This window comes from Anthonomus grandis, chromosome 11, assembly GCF_022605725.1.
Source record: "Anthonomus grandis grandis chromosome 11, icAntGran1.3, whole genome shotgun sequence".
NCBI classification, from domain to species: domain Eukaryota; kingdom Metazoa; phylum Arthropoda; class Insecta; order Coleoptera; family Curculionidae; genus Anthonomus; species Anthonomus grandis.
The window spans coordinates 28,051,530-28,069,879 of NC_065556.1; the positions used below are offsets into that span (position 1 = coordinate 28,051,530).

General features: G+C 26.5%; 1 protein-coding gene across 1 annotated transcript; it reads right to left on the reverse strand.

Moving 5' to 3' along the window:
• Nucleotides 1–9,182: 9,182 nt before the first annotated feature.
• On the reverse strand, nucleotides 9,183–9,872 carry LOC126742154 (lysozyme C-like). Its single transcript, XM_050448727.1, is given in 3 exon segments — nucleotides 9,183–9,354; nucleotides 9,357–9,416; nucleotides 9,577–9,872. Coding segments are annotated over 3 exon segments (444 nt in total). The 5' UTR covers nucleotides 9,842–9,872; the 3' UTR covers nucleotides 9,183–9,235.
• Between the last annotated feature and the right edge of the window lie 8,478 nt (nucleotides 9,873–18,350).

Genomic DNA, 18,350 nt, shown 5'->3' on the forward strand with positions numbered 1-18,350 from the left:
GTCATGAATTTAAGTCGATTTATTCCTCAACTGCCTGGAATAAATAAAATACTTATTTACGTCCAGGCAGTTGAAGAATAGCCTAAATTTTGTATTGATATTTTTGCAAAAATTCATGAAATAAGTTAATATTTGTTAAAATATAACCAACTATTAAAAACTGTCTTAAATAAAATTCTTGATTTGGGAATTACTCTGAAGACTATTTTATTTTTTTAAATAGAAATTAGACTAGATGTTATTCAGTAAAAGTCAAGAAATTAGAATTTTTCTTCCAGTAATTGAATTTTAGGTTCATATATGATTTTATAAAATTGCCTGGAAAAATTTATTCAACTGCCTGAATAAAATTTTTAACTTCTTCCAGGCAGTTAAATAATTAGTTTTAATGCCTGATAATGACACTTGACTTTCAAGGGTATTTGTGCTTGCAGTTGAGGAACTGGAATTATTAAAATATTTCAGGCAGTTGAAGACATATTCGGTTAATGACGTTCTATCTCAGACAGTGCTCACTCTCAGACTGTTGATCTCTGATAGTCTTTAAATGCTTGAAATTTAAATTAATGAAAAATTTTAAATATTATTATCTTTATTAAACAGTTGACCTATACTTGTTTTCAACTACTTGCAAAAGAGAAAATTGAAATTTTTTTCAGGCAGTTTTAGAAAAATATATTAAAAGAGTTTCTCGTTTTCTCTCTTGCACAACTGCCTGGAATAAACAAACTAATATTTCTCTTCCAGGCAGTTGAAGCAAAGGTAAATGTCATTTATCAGCCAGCTGGTGGTAATAAATGCGAAATGCCCATCATGTATTTGAGCCGATTTCTTCCTCAACTGCCTGAAATAAATAAAATACTTATTTACGTCCAGGCAGTTGAAGAATATCCTAAATTTTTATTTTATACAGTTATAAAAATTATAAAAAAAGTTTTCTCTCTTGCACAACTGCCTGGAATACACAAACTAATATTTCTCTTCCCAGGCAGTTAAAATAAACGTAATAATAATAATAATAATAATAATAATAATAATAATAATAATAATAATAATAATAATAATAAATAATTTTATTGTTCTATATAATTATAACAATTTTGCAAATAGAAAACAAATATATAAATGAAACACATGGCCTTTATAGTCAGGTTCTCTCCAAAAGGAGAGGCTGTTAAAGCCGTAGAAAAATTCTAAGTCATACTTATATTTAGTTACCCCTATGCCTAATAAAACCCAATACATTGATGAAAAGCCTAGATGACTCGGTCCATTATGTTAAGCGGTACAGAGATAGTACATGGCAATACTATTAAGGTCTGACCAGAAAAAAAAATTATGTATATAATATCTTATTTTCTCTGAAATGCATACAAACGAACATAAAAACTCATTCACTGAGAAGCTGCTGTCTGATCCTTCTTTTGAAACAGGATAAAGATGTGTTAAAATAAGTACCTTGAAATTTATTTACGGTTGACGCTATGTTATAAGAGAATCCTCTTTTAAAAAGTTCCTTATTGTGCTTGGGGATCGTAAGGATGTACTTTCTACGTATATTTATATCATGAACATCAGTTCTGTAAACAGTTTTCCTACTGAGATAGATAGGACACTGAAATTTAATGATGTTATAAAACACTGTTCATCATGTATTTGAGCCGATTTATTCCTCAACTGCCTGGAATAAATAAAATACTTATTTACGTCCAGGCAGTTGAAGAATAAAAACATAAATTTTTATTTATATTTTTGCGAAAATTCATGAAATAAGTTAATATTTGTTAAAATATAACCAACTATCAGCAACTGTCTGGAATTAATAAAAAACTTCTTCTTAATGCCTGAACGAATTATTTTAATGTTCATGTTATTTAGAATTTTTTTAAAGTGTATGCATCTTTTCCTAAGAAGCATTTCATCCATAAATTCTTTACTATTTATTTCTTGAAATTATAGCCCAGATATGTGAATGAACCAAGATGCCAATCTCTAATTAATTTTATTTAAATGGGAATCAGGTGTACAAATTGTTGTATTTTAATTATTCCTGGAAAATTTTTTTTAATTTCTTTCAGGTATTTAAAGTAATTTTTAATTTTATTCCAGGCATTTTAAGCTATTTTTAAGTCTCCTTCAGTTGTAAATGTAATTGGACCTACAGGTCGCGTGTAATTATTAAATCAAAGATTTTTATTTCAGTGCACTGTATAAAATAAGTATATTGAAATAAAGTAAAAATGCCAAGTTGGTGGCGTAATTAAAAAATACGAAAGTAAGTCGTCGTGCGTAAATGACGCGAACAAAAAAAAAACCTCTTCCTGTGATTAGATGGAAAGACTAAAGTCAAGTGGCGGCACCGCACAAACGAACGACGGAGACGGTCCCGATGGCGCGATTTTGCTGTTCCAGGAAATGCCGCGTTGGCGAAAATATAAAATAAATGAAATCCCTAACATTTTACAAATCTAGACATAGTAATTGAAGTCTTTTTACGGCTTTAAATTTATATATGACTGTGTTTTTTTTTCAACAAATCAATATATACATTCTGGAAATTTCTTTAACATTCCGTCCAGGCACTTGAAGTAATTTTAATTTCATTTGATGCATTTTAAGCTTCAAAGTTCTTTTAGGAAATTCACATAATTTTAATTTTTATTTAGGTTGTAATTAGGTTTTTCTCTCAATAAATCATTATCAACTTTCTGGAAGTTTATTTCGATATTTGGTCCAGTCACTTGAAATAAACTTTAATTTTATTCAAGGCATTTAACGCCGTTTTCAAGTTTCTTCTAGACAGTTGAATTAATTTTTATTTTTTTCCAAGTAGTTGTAGATGAAAATTGAAGTCTTTTTTATTCTTTAAATTTACATTTAATTTTGTGCGTTTCAAAATATTTGTTTTTAAACAAGACTTCACCTGCCTGAAACACAAAATAAAATGTCTTCTTTCAAGCAGTTGAACGATAAAGTTTTTCTTTCTTAATATCAAAGTGAAAATTCTTAGTGACGCCACTGCTTCCAACAATCCTTTCGGAACATCCCGAAGATGTTACCGAGATAAAAAAAAAAATATTAAAAAAATTTCGATTTCTTTTCCTCTTAACCAAATATTGAAACTTTCATTTAGCATGCACTCGTATGTAGTACGTACAAAAAAGAGGGGGGGCCCAGGGTGGGGTTTTTCGGTTTCTCTTTTGTCGGTGCACAACAATCCGTAGGGTCTTAACCGGTAACGAGAGGAACCTTTTCACTTTTACTTTGAAGGTTTTTTTTCGGTCGAACGTTTAACACCTGTTCAAGTAATTTGCGATTTCCTTATAATATAATATCAAAATTTCCTGATTTTTTACGTTTATATTTGTGTTAAGATATACATTTTTCTTGTATTTTCCAGGCAGTTGAATTAATTAGCTTTTGTTTGGTATAAATGCTTGGAAGAAATTGAAATATTTCTTCCAGGCCCTTGGATTAATTTTTTTTTCAGGCAGTTATGAGTAGTAATTGGGGTCTTTAAATTTACACTTTTAATTTATGATTGCATGTATTTTAGGTTTTTTTTTCAATAAATCATCATTAGCTTCCTGGAAAATTTTTTAATATTTCTTTCAGATACTTGAAGTAATTTTTAATTTTATTCCAGGCATTTATTTGACTTAAACATGAAGTTTTTTACAGACAGTTGTCTTAATTTTAATTTATGTCTAGTTTAACATGTTAAATATAACGTGAAAATTTATTTGGAATACCAGGAAAAAATCCTTTAAAATTCTGAAATAAAATTAAAAAAAAAACACAAAACAAAATTATTTAAATAAAACACAAAAAAAATTAAACCATTATAAAAAATAAAAATTTCCTAATAAATTTAAAAAATTAATCAAGATAAAAATTTAACTAAATAATTATAGCAATACCAAGTTTTAATTTAATTAGATTAATAGGGAAATAATTAGTCTTAGAATTCTATTTTAGAATAAACGGCTTCAAATACCGAATTACATGAATTAATTTTTTAAATGCCTGGAATCACCACCAATTTTCACTAAAAGAATTCTTGCATAATTTAATTAGATTAATTAGGAATTTTTAGTAAAATTAATTGACGAACTAATTAAATTAATTAGTTAAGTAATTTACCATGAAAATTACGTAGTTTGCAAGGCCTAGGATAACGTGAAAATTTATTTGAAATACCAGGGAAAAACAAAAAAATTCCTCAAAATCCTGAAATAAAATTTAAAAAAAAACAAAACAAAATTATTTAAGTAAAACACAAAAAAATTGAAGCATTGTAAATCAAATTTTGCTAATTAATTTTAAAAATTCATGAAGATCAAAATTTAATGAATTATTCATAGCAATACCAAGTTTAAATTAAATTAGAATAATTAGGATATACTTAGGAAAGTTACAATTAATGAAATTAATTTACAATGAATAATACCTAGTTTAAAATGAATGGCTTCAAACACCAAATTACATTAATTAATTTTTTAAATGCCTGGAATCATCACCAATTTTCACTAAAAGAATTCTATAATTTTAATTATTAGAATCTTTTAGTATCATAACCATTTATTTTGAATTTTTAAAATAAATTCAACGGTTTTCCAAGACATTCCAATAAATTATATAAGGAAATTTTTTTAAATATCGTCCAGAAATTTAAAGTAATTTTTAAATGATATTCCAGGCATTTTCAGCTATTTTCAAGTGTCTTTTAGTAGTAAATAGTAATTGAAGTCTTTTTACGGCTTTAAATTTATATTTAACTTTGTGTGTTTTTTTTTTAACAAATTTTTATAAATATCTGCCAGGAAAATCACATAATTTTAATTTTTATTTAGGTGTTAAAATCTCTTTTTGACTTTAAATTTATATTTAATTTTGTGTTTTTTCTCAATTAATATTTATCAACTTCCTGGAAAAAATTTTAAAATCTGGTCTAGGTACTTGAAGTAATTTTTAATTTTACTCCAGGCATTTATTTGACTTAAACATGGCTTTTTCAAGTTTTTTACAGGCAGTTGTCTTAATTTTAACTTATGACTAATATACTGTAAAAATTTATTTAGAATATCAAGAAAAAACAAAAATTTCTTCAATATACTGGGAAAAAAATATTTCCTGGGAGATGAACAAAATTATTTAAATAAAACACAAAAAAAAATTGATTCACATTTTCTAATAAATTTAAAGAATTAAACAAATTAAAAATACCAAGTTTAAATTTAATTAGATTAAATTAATTTATAATGAATAATGCCTAGTTTAAAATGAATGGCTTCAAATACCAAATTACTTTAATTAATTTTTTAATGCCTGCAATTACCACCAATTTTTATTAAAAGAATTCTTGCATAATTTAGGTAGGTTAATTAGAAATTTTTGTATTTTTAATAAACGACGAATAAATTACTTAAGTAATTTACTATGAAAATTCCCTAGGATGACATAAAAAAACTTTTTGTAATTCCAGGAAGAAACCAAAAAATACTTCCAAAATTCTAGAATAAAATTCATCAAAAAAAAAATGATTAAAATGGCACACAAAATAAAAAAAAATAAAAATACATATTTTTCTAATAAATAACAAATTAAAAATAGTTTCATTAATTAAAGAGAACAATGCCGGGTTTGAGTAATTGGTCAAGTTAATGCATAAAATCAATTTCATGACAATACTGAAAAATTGGAATTTGATTAATATTTTTATAACAAAAGTAAATAAAATTATGTAATTAAATTTCCAATAAAATAATGTTATTAATTTTAATTATTAGAACCTTTTATTGTCATAACCATTGATTTTGAATTTTTTCCATTAAATTCAACGGTTTTTCAAGACATACCAGTAAATTATGTGAATTTTTTTTTTAAATTTCGCCCAGGTATTTAAATTAATTTTTAAATTTTATTCCAGGCATTTTAAGCTATTTTCAACTATCTTTCAGTTGTAAATAGTAATTGAAGTCTTTTCACGTCTTTAAATTTATATTTTTCTCGATGTTCTTTTTTTCACAAATTATTATAAACATTCTGGAAATTTCTTTAACATTTCGTCCAGGCACTTAAAGTAATTTAAATTTTATTTAAGGCATTTGAAGCTACTTTCAAATTTCTTCCAGGAAATTCACATAATTAGACTTTAATTTTATATTTAATTTTGTGTTTTTTCTCAATAAATCTTCATCAACATCCTGGAAAAATATTTAAAATTTGGTCTAGGCACTTGAAGTAATTTTTAATTTTATTTCAGGCATTTGAAGCAATATTCAAGTTTCTCTCAGGCAGGTTATTTAAATTATTATTTAAATTGTTTCAAGAAGTTATAGGTAGTAATTGAGATTTCTTTTAGGCATTATTCTTACATTTAGTTTTTTTCCAATAAATCATTATCAACTTCCTGGAAATTTATTTCAAGATTGGGTCCAGTTACTCGAAATACATTTTAATTTTATTCCAGGCATTTAACGCCGTTTTCAAGTTTCTTCTAGGCAGTTGAATTAATTTTTAATATTTTTCCAAAATAGAAATTGAAGTCTTTTTTATTCTTTGAATTTACATTTAATTTTATATTTTTTTTAAATCCTTATTAACTTTCTGGAATTTTTTTTATATTTCGTTCAGGCAGTTGAAATTATTTATTAAAAAAAAATTAATGATTTCAGGCATTTGAGGTCTTATAAGCAAAATATTATCAAAAACTGCCTGAAATAGATAGAAAATCCTTATATTTGCTTTAAAGGGTCAATAAATTGGACTTTAACTTTTCTTTCTAGATTTTTTTTCCAGAATGTTGATATCCTAAAAAATAAAATTAATCTGGAAAATCATTTTAAATTAAATTATTTGACAATTTTTAAAATTTCTTTCAGGCTATTGATAACCTTTAAAGATTGTTTTTTTCAACTGCCTGTAAGAACAAAAAAATAATTTAACAACTTGTAAAATTTTAAATCGTTCCAAAATTAAAAAATTATTGTCTAAACGTTTTCCAGAAGGAAAAGACTCTTATTTGGAAAATTTAACCACTTCAATAAATAATTTTGCATTTGAAGCTTTTTTCAAAGTTCTTCACATAATTTTATTAAGGAAAATAATTTTAAATAATTTTATTTTTTATTTAGGAATTAATTGGGTTCTCTTTTAGGCTTTAAATTTACATTTAATTTTGTGTTTTTTTTCAATAAATCATTATAAACTTCCTGGAAATTTATTTCAATATTTGGTCCAGTCGCTTGAAATATATTTTAATTATAGTCCAGGCATTTAAAGCTATTTTCAAGTTTCTTCTAGGCAGTTGAATTAATTTTAATTTTTTTCCAGGTAGTTTTAGATAGAAACTGAAATATTTTTTATTCTTAGAATTTTCATTCAATTTATGTGTTTTTTTTTTTGTAATCGTTAATCGTTATCAACTTTCTGGAATTTTTGTTTACATTTCGTTAAGGCAATTGCAGTTTTTTATGAAAAAGAAATAATTATTTTAGGCATTTGAGGTCTTATGAGCAAAAAATTATCAAAAACTGCCTGAAATTAATACAAAATCCCTAAAATTGCTTTAAAGGGTCAATAAATTGGTCTTTAACGTTTTTTTTCCAGACTGAAATTTAAATTTATATTTAATTTTGTGTTTTTCCTCAATAAATCTTCATTAACTTCCTGGAAAAAATTTTAAAATTTAGTCTAGGCACTTAAAGTAATTTTTAATTTTATTTCAGGCATTTAAAGCAATTTTCAAGTTTCTCAACTTACTGGATATTTATTTCAAGATTTGGTCCAGTCACTTGAAATAAATTTTAATTTTATTCCAGGCATTTGATGCCGTTTTCAGGTTTCTTCTAGGCAGTTGAATTATTTTTTATTTTTTTTCCAAGTAGTTGTAGATAGAAATCAAAGTCTTTTTTATTTTTTTAAATTTACATTTAATTTTGCGCTTTTTTTTAATAAATCGTTATCAACTTTCTGGAATGTTTTTTAATATTTTGTTCAGGCAGTAGAAATTCTTTATTAAGAAAAAAATTAATGATTTCAGGCATTTGAGGTCTTATGAGCAAAAAATTTTCAAAAACTGCTTAAAATAAATACAAAATCCCTATCTTTGCTTTAAAGAGTCAATAAATTGGACTTAAACTTTTTTTTTTGATTTTTTTTCCAGATTGTTGATATCCTGGAAAATATAGCTAATCTGGAAAATCATTTTAAATTAAATTACTTGACAATTTTTGAATTTTTCTTCAGGCTATTGATGACCTTTAAAGATCGTTTTCTTTCAACTGCCTGTAAGAACAATAAAATAATTTAACAACTTGTACAATTTTAAATCTTTCCAGGCCAAGGACGGATGGACATCTTGTGCCTCTGGAAGAGATCAAAATATCCACTTAAGTCTCTGGAAAATGATTTTCTAAAAGTTTTCCAGAAAAAAAGACTCTTTTTTGGAAAATTTAACCACTTCAACAAATAATTTTGCATTTGAAGCTACTTTCAAAGTTCTCCCGAGAAATTCAAATAACTTTAATTTTTATTTAGGTAGTAATTAGAATCTCCTTTAGACTTTTATTTTATAATTAATTTTGTGTTTTTTTCAATAAATCATTATCAACTTCCTGGAAATTTATTTCAATATTTAGTCCAGTAATTTGAAAGAAATTTTAATTTTATTCCAGGTAGTTGTAGATAAAAATCAAAGTCTTTTTTATTTTTTAAATTTACGTTTAATTTTGTGCTTTTTTTTTAATCGTTATCAACTTTCTGGATTTTTTTTTATATTTAGTTCAAGCAGTTGAAATTTTTTATTAAAAAAATTTATTTCAGGCATTTGAGGTCTTATGTGCAAGAAAATTATGAAAAGCTGCCTGAAATAAATGCAAAATCCCTATATTTGCTTTAAAGGGTCAATAAATTAGACTTTAACAATTTTTTTAACACTTGTTATCCTGGAAAATAAAACTATTCTGGAAAATCACTGTTAATTAAATTACCTGACAATTTTTGAAATTTTGGCCTTATGATGACCATAAAAGATTGTTTTCTTTCAAGTGCCTGAAGAACAAAAATTGTAAAGTTTAAGATCTTTCCGGGCCAAGAGTGTCCTGTGGCTCTGAAAGAGATCAAAATAAAGTCTCTGGAAAATAATTCTTTAACCACTTCAATAAATAAAGTTGCACCCATTGCTTTGACAGAATATTTATTTATTTCATCGCAATACATTAAAATAAAACTCTCAGAGATGACATCCACTGATCCATTTAGTTTGATCCCCATGGCAATGCTTGTAGGCCACCCAAGCCGTAAATCCGTTTCCACGCATCCTTTGATGCTCCGCATACACTTTTTTGGCACCTGGATACTCTTGGTGATATCATCCACCAAGAGGGACTTACACGTCACATGGCATCCCTTACCTAATAAGAAATTAATTAAGGATTACAAAATGGGGAAGTCTTTATTTCCAAGAAAAATGCATATATCTTTATATAAACATTCTCCTACAAAATATGGACTTCTATTCAACTAAGAAATTATTTAATTCTACCGCAATAAGAATCATCAAGCGATACTTACCGGGTGTATTTCCATCGGAACACCAATACAAATGGCTAATTTGCAAGATACCATAATCGCCCGTTTGATGATTAATTGACTTGGTATTGAATCTGGACTCGTGATAGGCGATACAGGTCCAAGTGCCCAACTGGTGACGGTCACTTATTCCATTTCTCTTCATTTGTTTGGCAAACTCGCATTTGGAATACACTTTGGCATCGCTAAGGTTTGCCAAGCAAACCACAATGCACAGGGCAACGATTAATAATTGTTTGTAAGCCATTGAGGTAACGACTGTGACTTAATGGGAGCATTTTTCCTTTTATATCTACTGATATCGATTAAATGTTTATTTATTATTATGTAAAAAAAAAACCACTGTACGTGTTTAAAAGGAAGCTGATAACGTGATGTGGTAAGTTTAACCAACTAGGGGGATTTTTATGAAAGCAGATAGTGAATGAATCATGTATTTGCAATATAAAGTTGGAACAAACTCTTGAAGGAATTTTATGTTAAATTCAGTAAATTGGATATCTTGAAATGAATTAAAGAATTACTCTAAATAAATTAAAATTGCAAAAAAATACTCCCAAGTTTTTATTTTTTAATAGAGTTTTAATGGCCTAGCAAAAAAAAAAACGAAAAATAATAATTTTATCTTTTTCAGGAGTTTTTTTTCATATTTGGTCCACTTGAAATAAATTTTAATTTTATTCCAGGCATTTAACGCCGTTTTCAAGTTTCTTCAAGAGTATTGAATTTTTATAATTTTTTCCCAGGTAGTTGTAGATAGACATTGAAGTGTTTTTTTATTTTTTAAATTTACATTTGATTTGGTGTTTTTGTTTAATAAATCGTTATCAACTTTCTGATTTTTTTTATATTTAACTCAGGCAGTTGAAATTCTTAATTAGGAAAAAAATAAATGATTTGAGGTTTTATGAGCAAAAAATTAGTTAAAACTGCCTAAAATAATCGAGTTTTTTTTCAGACTTTTAAAGATTTTCTTCAGATTTTTTCATTTTTAACTTAGTTGCAGAAAATTATTTGAGTATATTTTAGAAAATATTTTTTTTTAATTTGCTCGGAAAAAACTAATTAATTTATTCCAGGCAGTTGAAGATTTGAAGGTACCAATTGCCTGGAAGAAAATTAAAATTCTTTTATAGGTAGTTCATTTTTTTTCGGACAGATGTTTTTTTATGATTAGTTTCTGTCTTATGTCATTATACGTTTTATTTTATAGGTTTAAATTACTTTATGGCATTTGAAGTTTTATTTATTATTTATTTTACCTTAATTTTATTGTGTTCTGATTTTATGCCATACTATGTATTTTATTTTTATGCAGCAGATTTTGCTAAATTAAGAAAGATTATTTCAGCAATTTTTTTTAGATTTTTCTTATTATAAACTACCTGTAAAAAGTTTCAACGTTTTTCAGGCAGTTGAATTCATTTTTTCTTTTTTTTTAAGGGAGTTGTAGAAAGTAATTTAATTATATTTTAGGCAACAAAGTAATTTTTATAAGGCTCATCTTTATTTGCCTGAAAAAAAGTTAATTTTTTTTATTTGTCTATAAGTCTTTAATTTGCAGAAGAAAATTAGTTTTTTTACAAGCAGTTGATTTTTTCCTAATGTATCATCAATTTTTAATTGGAATATATATGATACTCTCTATATTTATTTACATAAACAATATCCCAATCAATTACTTACATAAATAAGACAATAGGTAAGGGAGTGGCAAGTAAATTAATAATAACATAATGGTACCCACTCGAATTAAGTTGTTGACAGCGGTACCTTTTTATTATTAGTTTTTACTGTCACCGCGTCTTCTCATAAATATTTCTTCAATATTCCGTCACTTTCCTAATTGAGCATCTCGTTACCAATGAAAGTTATTTGCTCAACTGGTTATAAATTATTAACAAGTTACTCTCGTATTATTTTTAGGTATATTTCCACTTTTACTATCGATCTAATTGGATGAACTTGCATCATAGCATGTAATAACTCTTTAGCAAGGAAATTATCACGCTTGTCATATTTGAGAGTTTTGCTAGAACCACATAGTGGATTAAATATACAAATTAAACAAAGTTGTTCGGGCAACTTTCTTTTTTATGCTGGTTCCCAATTAATTAACGTTATAATATATTAAGTTTAGCTTTTGTACCGGTTTTCATTCACGTAAAAGGTTTCTAGACAACGAGAAACCTACTTTTAATTATTTTAATAATTATGAGATTTTATGTGCTGAATCCTTTGGATTGTGGCATTTTAAAGATATAAACTGGTGACTTAAGTTGTACAAGCATGATTGGAACCTTATAGTGCTTTTTAGAACCTTTGATTTTATTTTTTTTTTATGTTTTCAGTAGTGAAATTTGAGTATTGCCTGAAATACACTCACTGTTATAAATTAAGAAATTACTTTATTGCCTGAAATGATTTTTTATAACTGGCTGGAACAAAACTACAAAATAATTTAACTGTTTGGAATTTATATACTTAAGGAAGGCATTAATCATTCCCTTTAACTGCTTGGACGTAAAGTAATACAAAAATCAGCAAAGGGAATTTTAATTTTTTTTTCAGACCTTGGAAAATAGGAAATGTTCTGTACATAAAACATATTTTTGACAATTTTTCGAGATATAACCAGATTTGTCCAGAAGGTATATCAATTAATGTAATAAAGTGTATAGATCAAAGACACTCTATTTTCAGGCTATATTTCATGGTTAGAGATTTAAAAAATTAATACTAGTGAGCACTTAAATATTTTGTACATGAAACACTAAATTATATTCAAAGATTTTTAACTATTTTTTGCGATATAAACAGATTGGTCTAGAGGGAATATTAATTAATGTAATAAAGTGCATAGATCAAAGACGTTCTCTATTTTTAGGGCATTTTTTATAGTTAAAGATTTAAAAAATGGAAATTTACTAAAATTCACCACAAATTAATAAATTACGTGATTACCTGAGAAGTTCAACTACTTATAACCACTTTTAAATTATTATCCAGGGAGTTGTTATGCGTAAGTCTTTACCTGCCTGGACTAAATTAATGAATTTTCCAACCAAATCTATAAAAATGTACTCCCATGAATTAAAAACAATTTACTTTTTTGCTTGAGACATACTCCAACGAGTTCCTACAACAGAAAAATATATTCAAGTGCCTGAAAAAATTTATGAAGCCGTGCTCATGATGTGCCCTGCTTATATTTATCATAACCAGGCCAAAATGTCAAGAAGCAACAAGAAACTACTAATTTTCAGAATTCTATTGAAGGACTTGCCTGGAAAATACATCAACTGCCTGGAAGAAATAAGAAATTACTTCCGGGCAGTTGAAAAATCCTGATAATAATCTGAAAACCATATTGAATTGTTTCGGGAATATGAGAAAAATTCATTTAATTGCCCGGAAAAAAACTTGTAAATGACTTGAAAAAATGAGAAATTGCCAGAATTTTCTTAAAGGATTTGCTTGGAAAGGTCCTGGAAGAAATGAGAAATTAATTTTAAGGCAGTCGAAAATCGTAAATTTTTGTTGATAAATTAATTAAGTTGCCTTTAATAAATGGAAAGCAAATTTAAGTGACTTAAAAAAATGAAAAATTGTCAGAAATTAAAAGAAAAATTAAAAATATTTCAAATTTTCTTGAGGGACTTATCTGGAAAAATGCATCAACTGCCTGGAACAAATAAGAAATTAATTTCAGGCGGTGAAAAAATCGTGACAATAATCTGGAGCAAACTTAAAATCATATTGAATATAAAAAATTTATTCAATTGCCTGGAAAAAAAATTAAAATGACTTCTAATGACTTGAAAAAATCAGAAATTGCCAGAATTTTCTTGAGGGATTTGCTTAGAAAAATGCCTAGAAAAAATGAAAAAATTATTTTAAGCAGTTTAAAATCGTGAAGTATTCTTGAGAAATTAATTAAATTGCCTTCAATAAATAGAAAGCTAATTAAAGTGACTTAAAAAAAATTATAAAAATTGTCAGAATTTGAAAGAGAAATTAAGAATATTTCGAATTTTCTTAAACAACTTGCCTGAAAAAATGCATCAACAGCCTGAAAGAAATAAAAAATTACTTCCAGGCAGCTGTGAAATCTTGAAAATAATCTGGAACAAATAAGAAGCTACATGAATTTCTTTCGGGAATATCGGAAATTCATTCAATTGTCTAAAAAAAATGGAAAATAAGTTCTAATGGCTTGAAAAAATGAAAAATTGACAGAATTTTCTTAAGAGACTTGTCTGGAAAAAGGCATCAACTGCCTGGAAGAAATAAATAATTACTTCCAGGCAGTTGAAAATGACATGAGAAATTCATTAAATTGCCTGAAAAAAAAATGGAAAATGACTTGAAAAAATTGAAAATTGTCAGAATTTAAAAGGAAAATCGAAAGAAATTAAAAATTTATTCCAAGCAGTTGAAAATCCTGGAAATAACTCGGAACAAATTAAGAAAACTACATGAAATATTTTTGATGAAATTAATTGAATTGCCTCGAATAAATGGAAAACAAATTTAAATGAATTAAAATAATAAAAAATTGTCAGAATTTAAAAGAAAAATCAAAAATATTTCGACTTGCCTGAAAAAACGCATCAACTGTCTGGAATAAATAAAGAATTACTTCGAGGCAGTTCAAAAAATGGTCTGGAACAAATTAGAAGCCACATGAAAGTTTTTCGGGAATATCAGAAATTCATTCAATTGCCTAAAAAAACAAATGGAAAATGAATTCTAATGGCTTGAAAAAATTAAAAATTGCCAGAAATTTCTCGAGGGACTTGTCTGGAAAAATGCTTCAACTGCCTGGAATAAATAAAGAATTACTTCCAGGCAGTTCAAAAAATTATCTGGAACAAATTAAAAGCCACATAATTTTTTTTCGGGAATGTCAGAAATTTATTAATTGTCTGAAAAAAAAATGGAAAAAGACTTGTAAAGGCTTGAAAAAACGAATAATTGCCAGAATTTTCTTAAGAGACTTGTCTGGAAAAATGTTTCAACTGCCTGGAAGAAATAAAAAATTACTTCCGGCAGTTGAAAAATCTTGAAAATGATCTGGAACAAATTAGAAGCTACATGAAATTTTTTCAGGGATATCAAAATTTTATTCAATTACCTGAAAAAACAAATGGAAAATGAGTTCTAATGGCTTGAAAAAATGAGAATTTGCCAGAATTTTTTTAAAAGACTTGTCTGGAAAAATGCATCAATTGCCTGGAAAAAATAAAAAATTACTTCCAGGCAGTTGGAAAATCTTGAAAATGATCTGGAACAAATTGGAAGCCACATGAAATTTTTTCGAGAATATCAGTAATTCATTCAATTACCTGAAAAAAAATGGAAAATGAGTTCAAATGGCTTAATAAAATCAGAAATTGCCAGAATTTTCTTGAGATACTTGTCTAGAAAAATGCTTCAACTGCCTTGAAGAATTAAATATTACTTCCAGGCAGTTGAAAAATGACATAAGAAATTCATTAAATTGCCTGAAAAAAAATGGAAAATGCCTTGAAAAATTAAAAATTGTCAGAATTTAAAAGTAAAATATTTCGAATTTTCTTAAACGACTTGCTTGGAAAAATGCATCAACTGCCTGGAAAAAATTAGAAATTACTTCCAGACACTTGAAAAATCTTGAAAATGATCTGAAACAAATTAGAAGCCACATGATTTTTTTTCGAGAATATTAGAAATTCATTCAATTGCCTGGAAAAAAAAAATGGAAAATGAGTTCTAATGGCTTGAAAAAATTAGGAATTGCCAGAATTTTCTTGAGAGACTTGTCTGCAAAAATGCATCAACCGCCTGAAAGAAATAAAAAAATTCTTCCAGGCAGTTTGAAAAATGACATGAGAAGTTTTAATTATTGTTATAACCTATTGTTATAGTTATAACCATTTAATAATTGCTTGGAAAAAAATTAAGAAAGATTTCTAATGACTTAAAAAATTACAAATTGCCAAAATTTTCTTGAGGGATTTGCTTAGAAAAGTGCCTGGAAGAAATAAGAAAATAAAAAAAATTTAAGCAGTTGAAAATCGTGAAATATTCTTGAAAAATTAATTAAATTGCCTTGAATAAATGGAAAGCCAAATTAAGTGACTTAAAAAAATTAAAAATTGTCGAAAAATAAGGATAAAAAAAAATTAAAAACATTTCAAATTTTCTTGAGGGACTTGTCTGGAAAAATGCATCAACTACATAGAAAAAATAAAAAATTACTTCCAGGCAGTTACAAAATCATGAAAATGATCTGGAACAAATTGGAAACCACATAAAATTTTTTCAGGAATATCAGAAGTTCATTCAATTACCTGAGAAAAAAAATGGAAAATGAGTTCTAATGGCTTGAAAAAATTAGAAATTGCCAGAAATTTTTTGAGAGACTTGTCTGGAAAAAATGCATTAACTGCCTGGAAGAAATAAATAATTACTTCCAGGCAGTTGAAAATGACATGAGAAACTCATTAAATTGCCTGAAAAAAATTAAGAATAATTTTTTTATGACTTGAAAAAATTAAAAATTGTCAGAATTTAAAAGGAAAATCTAAAATGTTCTTAAGGGACTTGCCTGGAAAAATGCATCAACTGCTTGAAAGAAAATAAAAATTTATTCCAAGCAGTTGGAAATTCTGGAAATAACTCAGAACAAATTTAGAAAACTACATGAAATTTTTTGATGAAATTAATTGAATTGCCTCGAATAAATGGGAAAAAAAAATTAAGTGACTTAAAATAATAAAAAATTGTCAGAATAATAATAATAATAATGTATTTATTTAGCTTGAGCTACAAAGGTAATACATAATATATAGATAATACGAGTATAATACATATTTAAAAAAAACTTAAAAATTTAAATCAATAAAAAAAAAATTGCAAATAATTTGAAAAAAAAAATTGAAAAAAAGTGAGTGCTTATACAAAATGGCATACATATACAAAAAATACAAAAAGTATCACATACAAAAAATTTATAAATAAAATTTAAGCCTAAAATAAAATAGCAAAAATAAAACAAAATACGAGTTAAAATTGTAAAATTTAAAAGAAAAATCAAAAATATTTCGACTTGCCTGATAAAATGCATCAACTGCCTGGAAGAAATGAAAAATTACTTCCAGGCAGTTGGAAAATCTTGAAAATGATCTGGAACAAATTAGAAGCTTCGTGAAATTTTTTCTGGAATATCAGAAATTCATTCAATTGCCTGAAAGAAAAAAATGGAAAATGAGTTCTAATGGCTTAAAAAAATTAAAAAGTGCCAGAATTTTCTCGAGGGACTTGTCTGGAAAAATGCTGTAACTGCCTTCAAGAAATAAAAAATTGCTTCCAGGCAGTTGAAAAATGACATAAGAAATTCATTAAATTGCCTGCAAAAAAATGGAGAATGATTTCTAATGACTTGAAAAAATGAAATATTGTCAGAATTTAAAAGGAAAATCAAAAATTTTCCTTGCCTGGAAAGATGCATCAACTGCTTAAAAGAAATGAAAAATGTATTCTAAGCAGTTGAAAATCCTCGAGATAACTTTGAACAAATTTAGAAATATATATGAATATTTCTTAAGAAATTAATTTAGTTGCCTTAAATAAATTGAAAACAAATTTAAGTGACTTAAAAAAATTAAAAATTGTCAGAATTATCTCGAGGGACTTGTCTGGATAAATGCATCAACTGCCTGGAAAAAATAAAAAAATACTTCCGGGCAGTTGAAAAATCTTAAATATGATCTGGAACAAATTAGAAGCCACATGAAATTTTTTCGCGAATATCAGAAATTCATCCAAATGCCTAAAAAAATACAAAATAAGGTTCTAATGGCTTGAATAAATTAAAAATTGCCAGAATTTTCTTGAGAGACTTGTCTGGATAAATGCATCAACTGCCTAGAACAAAATAAAAAATTACGTCCAGACAGTTGAAAAATTTAATCTGGAAATTAATCCTAAAAAAATAAATGAAAAAATAAATTCTGATGGCTTGAAAAAATTAAAAATTCCCAGAATTTTCTCGAAGGACTTATCTAGAAAAATGCTTCAACTGCCTGGAATAAATAAAGAATTATTCTAGGCAGTTCAAAAAATGATCTGGAACAAATTAGAAGCCACATGAAATTTTTTCGGGAATATAAGAAATTCATTCAATTGCCTAAAAAAACAAATGAAAAATGAATTCTAATGGCCTTGAAAAAATTAAAAATTGCCAGAATTTTCTCGAGGGACTTATCTGGAAAAATGCTTCAACTGACTAAAATAAATAAAGAATTACTTCCAGGCAGTTCAAAAAATTATCTGGAACAAATTAGAAGCCACATGAAATTTTTTCAGGATTATCAGAAATTCATTTAATTGCCTAAAAAAAAATGGAAAAAGACTTCTAGAGGCTTGAAAAAACGAATAATTGCCAGAATTTTCCTAAGAGACTTGTCTGGAAAAATGCATTAACTGCCTGGAAGTATTGAAGAATTACTTCCAGGCAGTTGGAAAATCTTGAAAATGATCTGGAACCAATTAGAAGCTACATGAAACTTTTTCAAGAATATCAGAGATTTATTTAATTGCCTAAAAAAATGGAAAATGAGCTCTAATAGCTTGAAAAAATGAAAAATTGACAGAATTTTCTCGAGGGAAAAATGCATTAACTGCCTGGAAGTATTGAAGAATTACTTCCAGGCAGTTGAAAAATCCTGAAAATAATCTGGAATAAATAAGAAACCATATAAAATTTTATT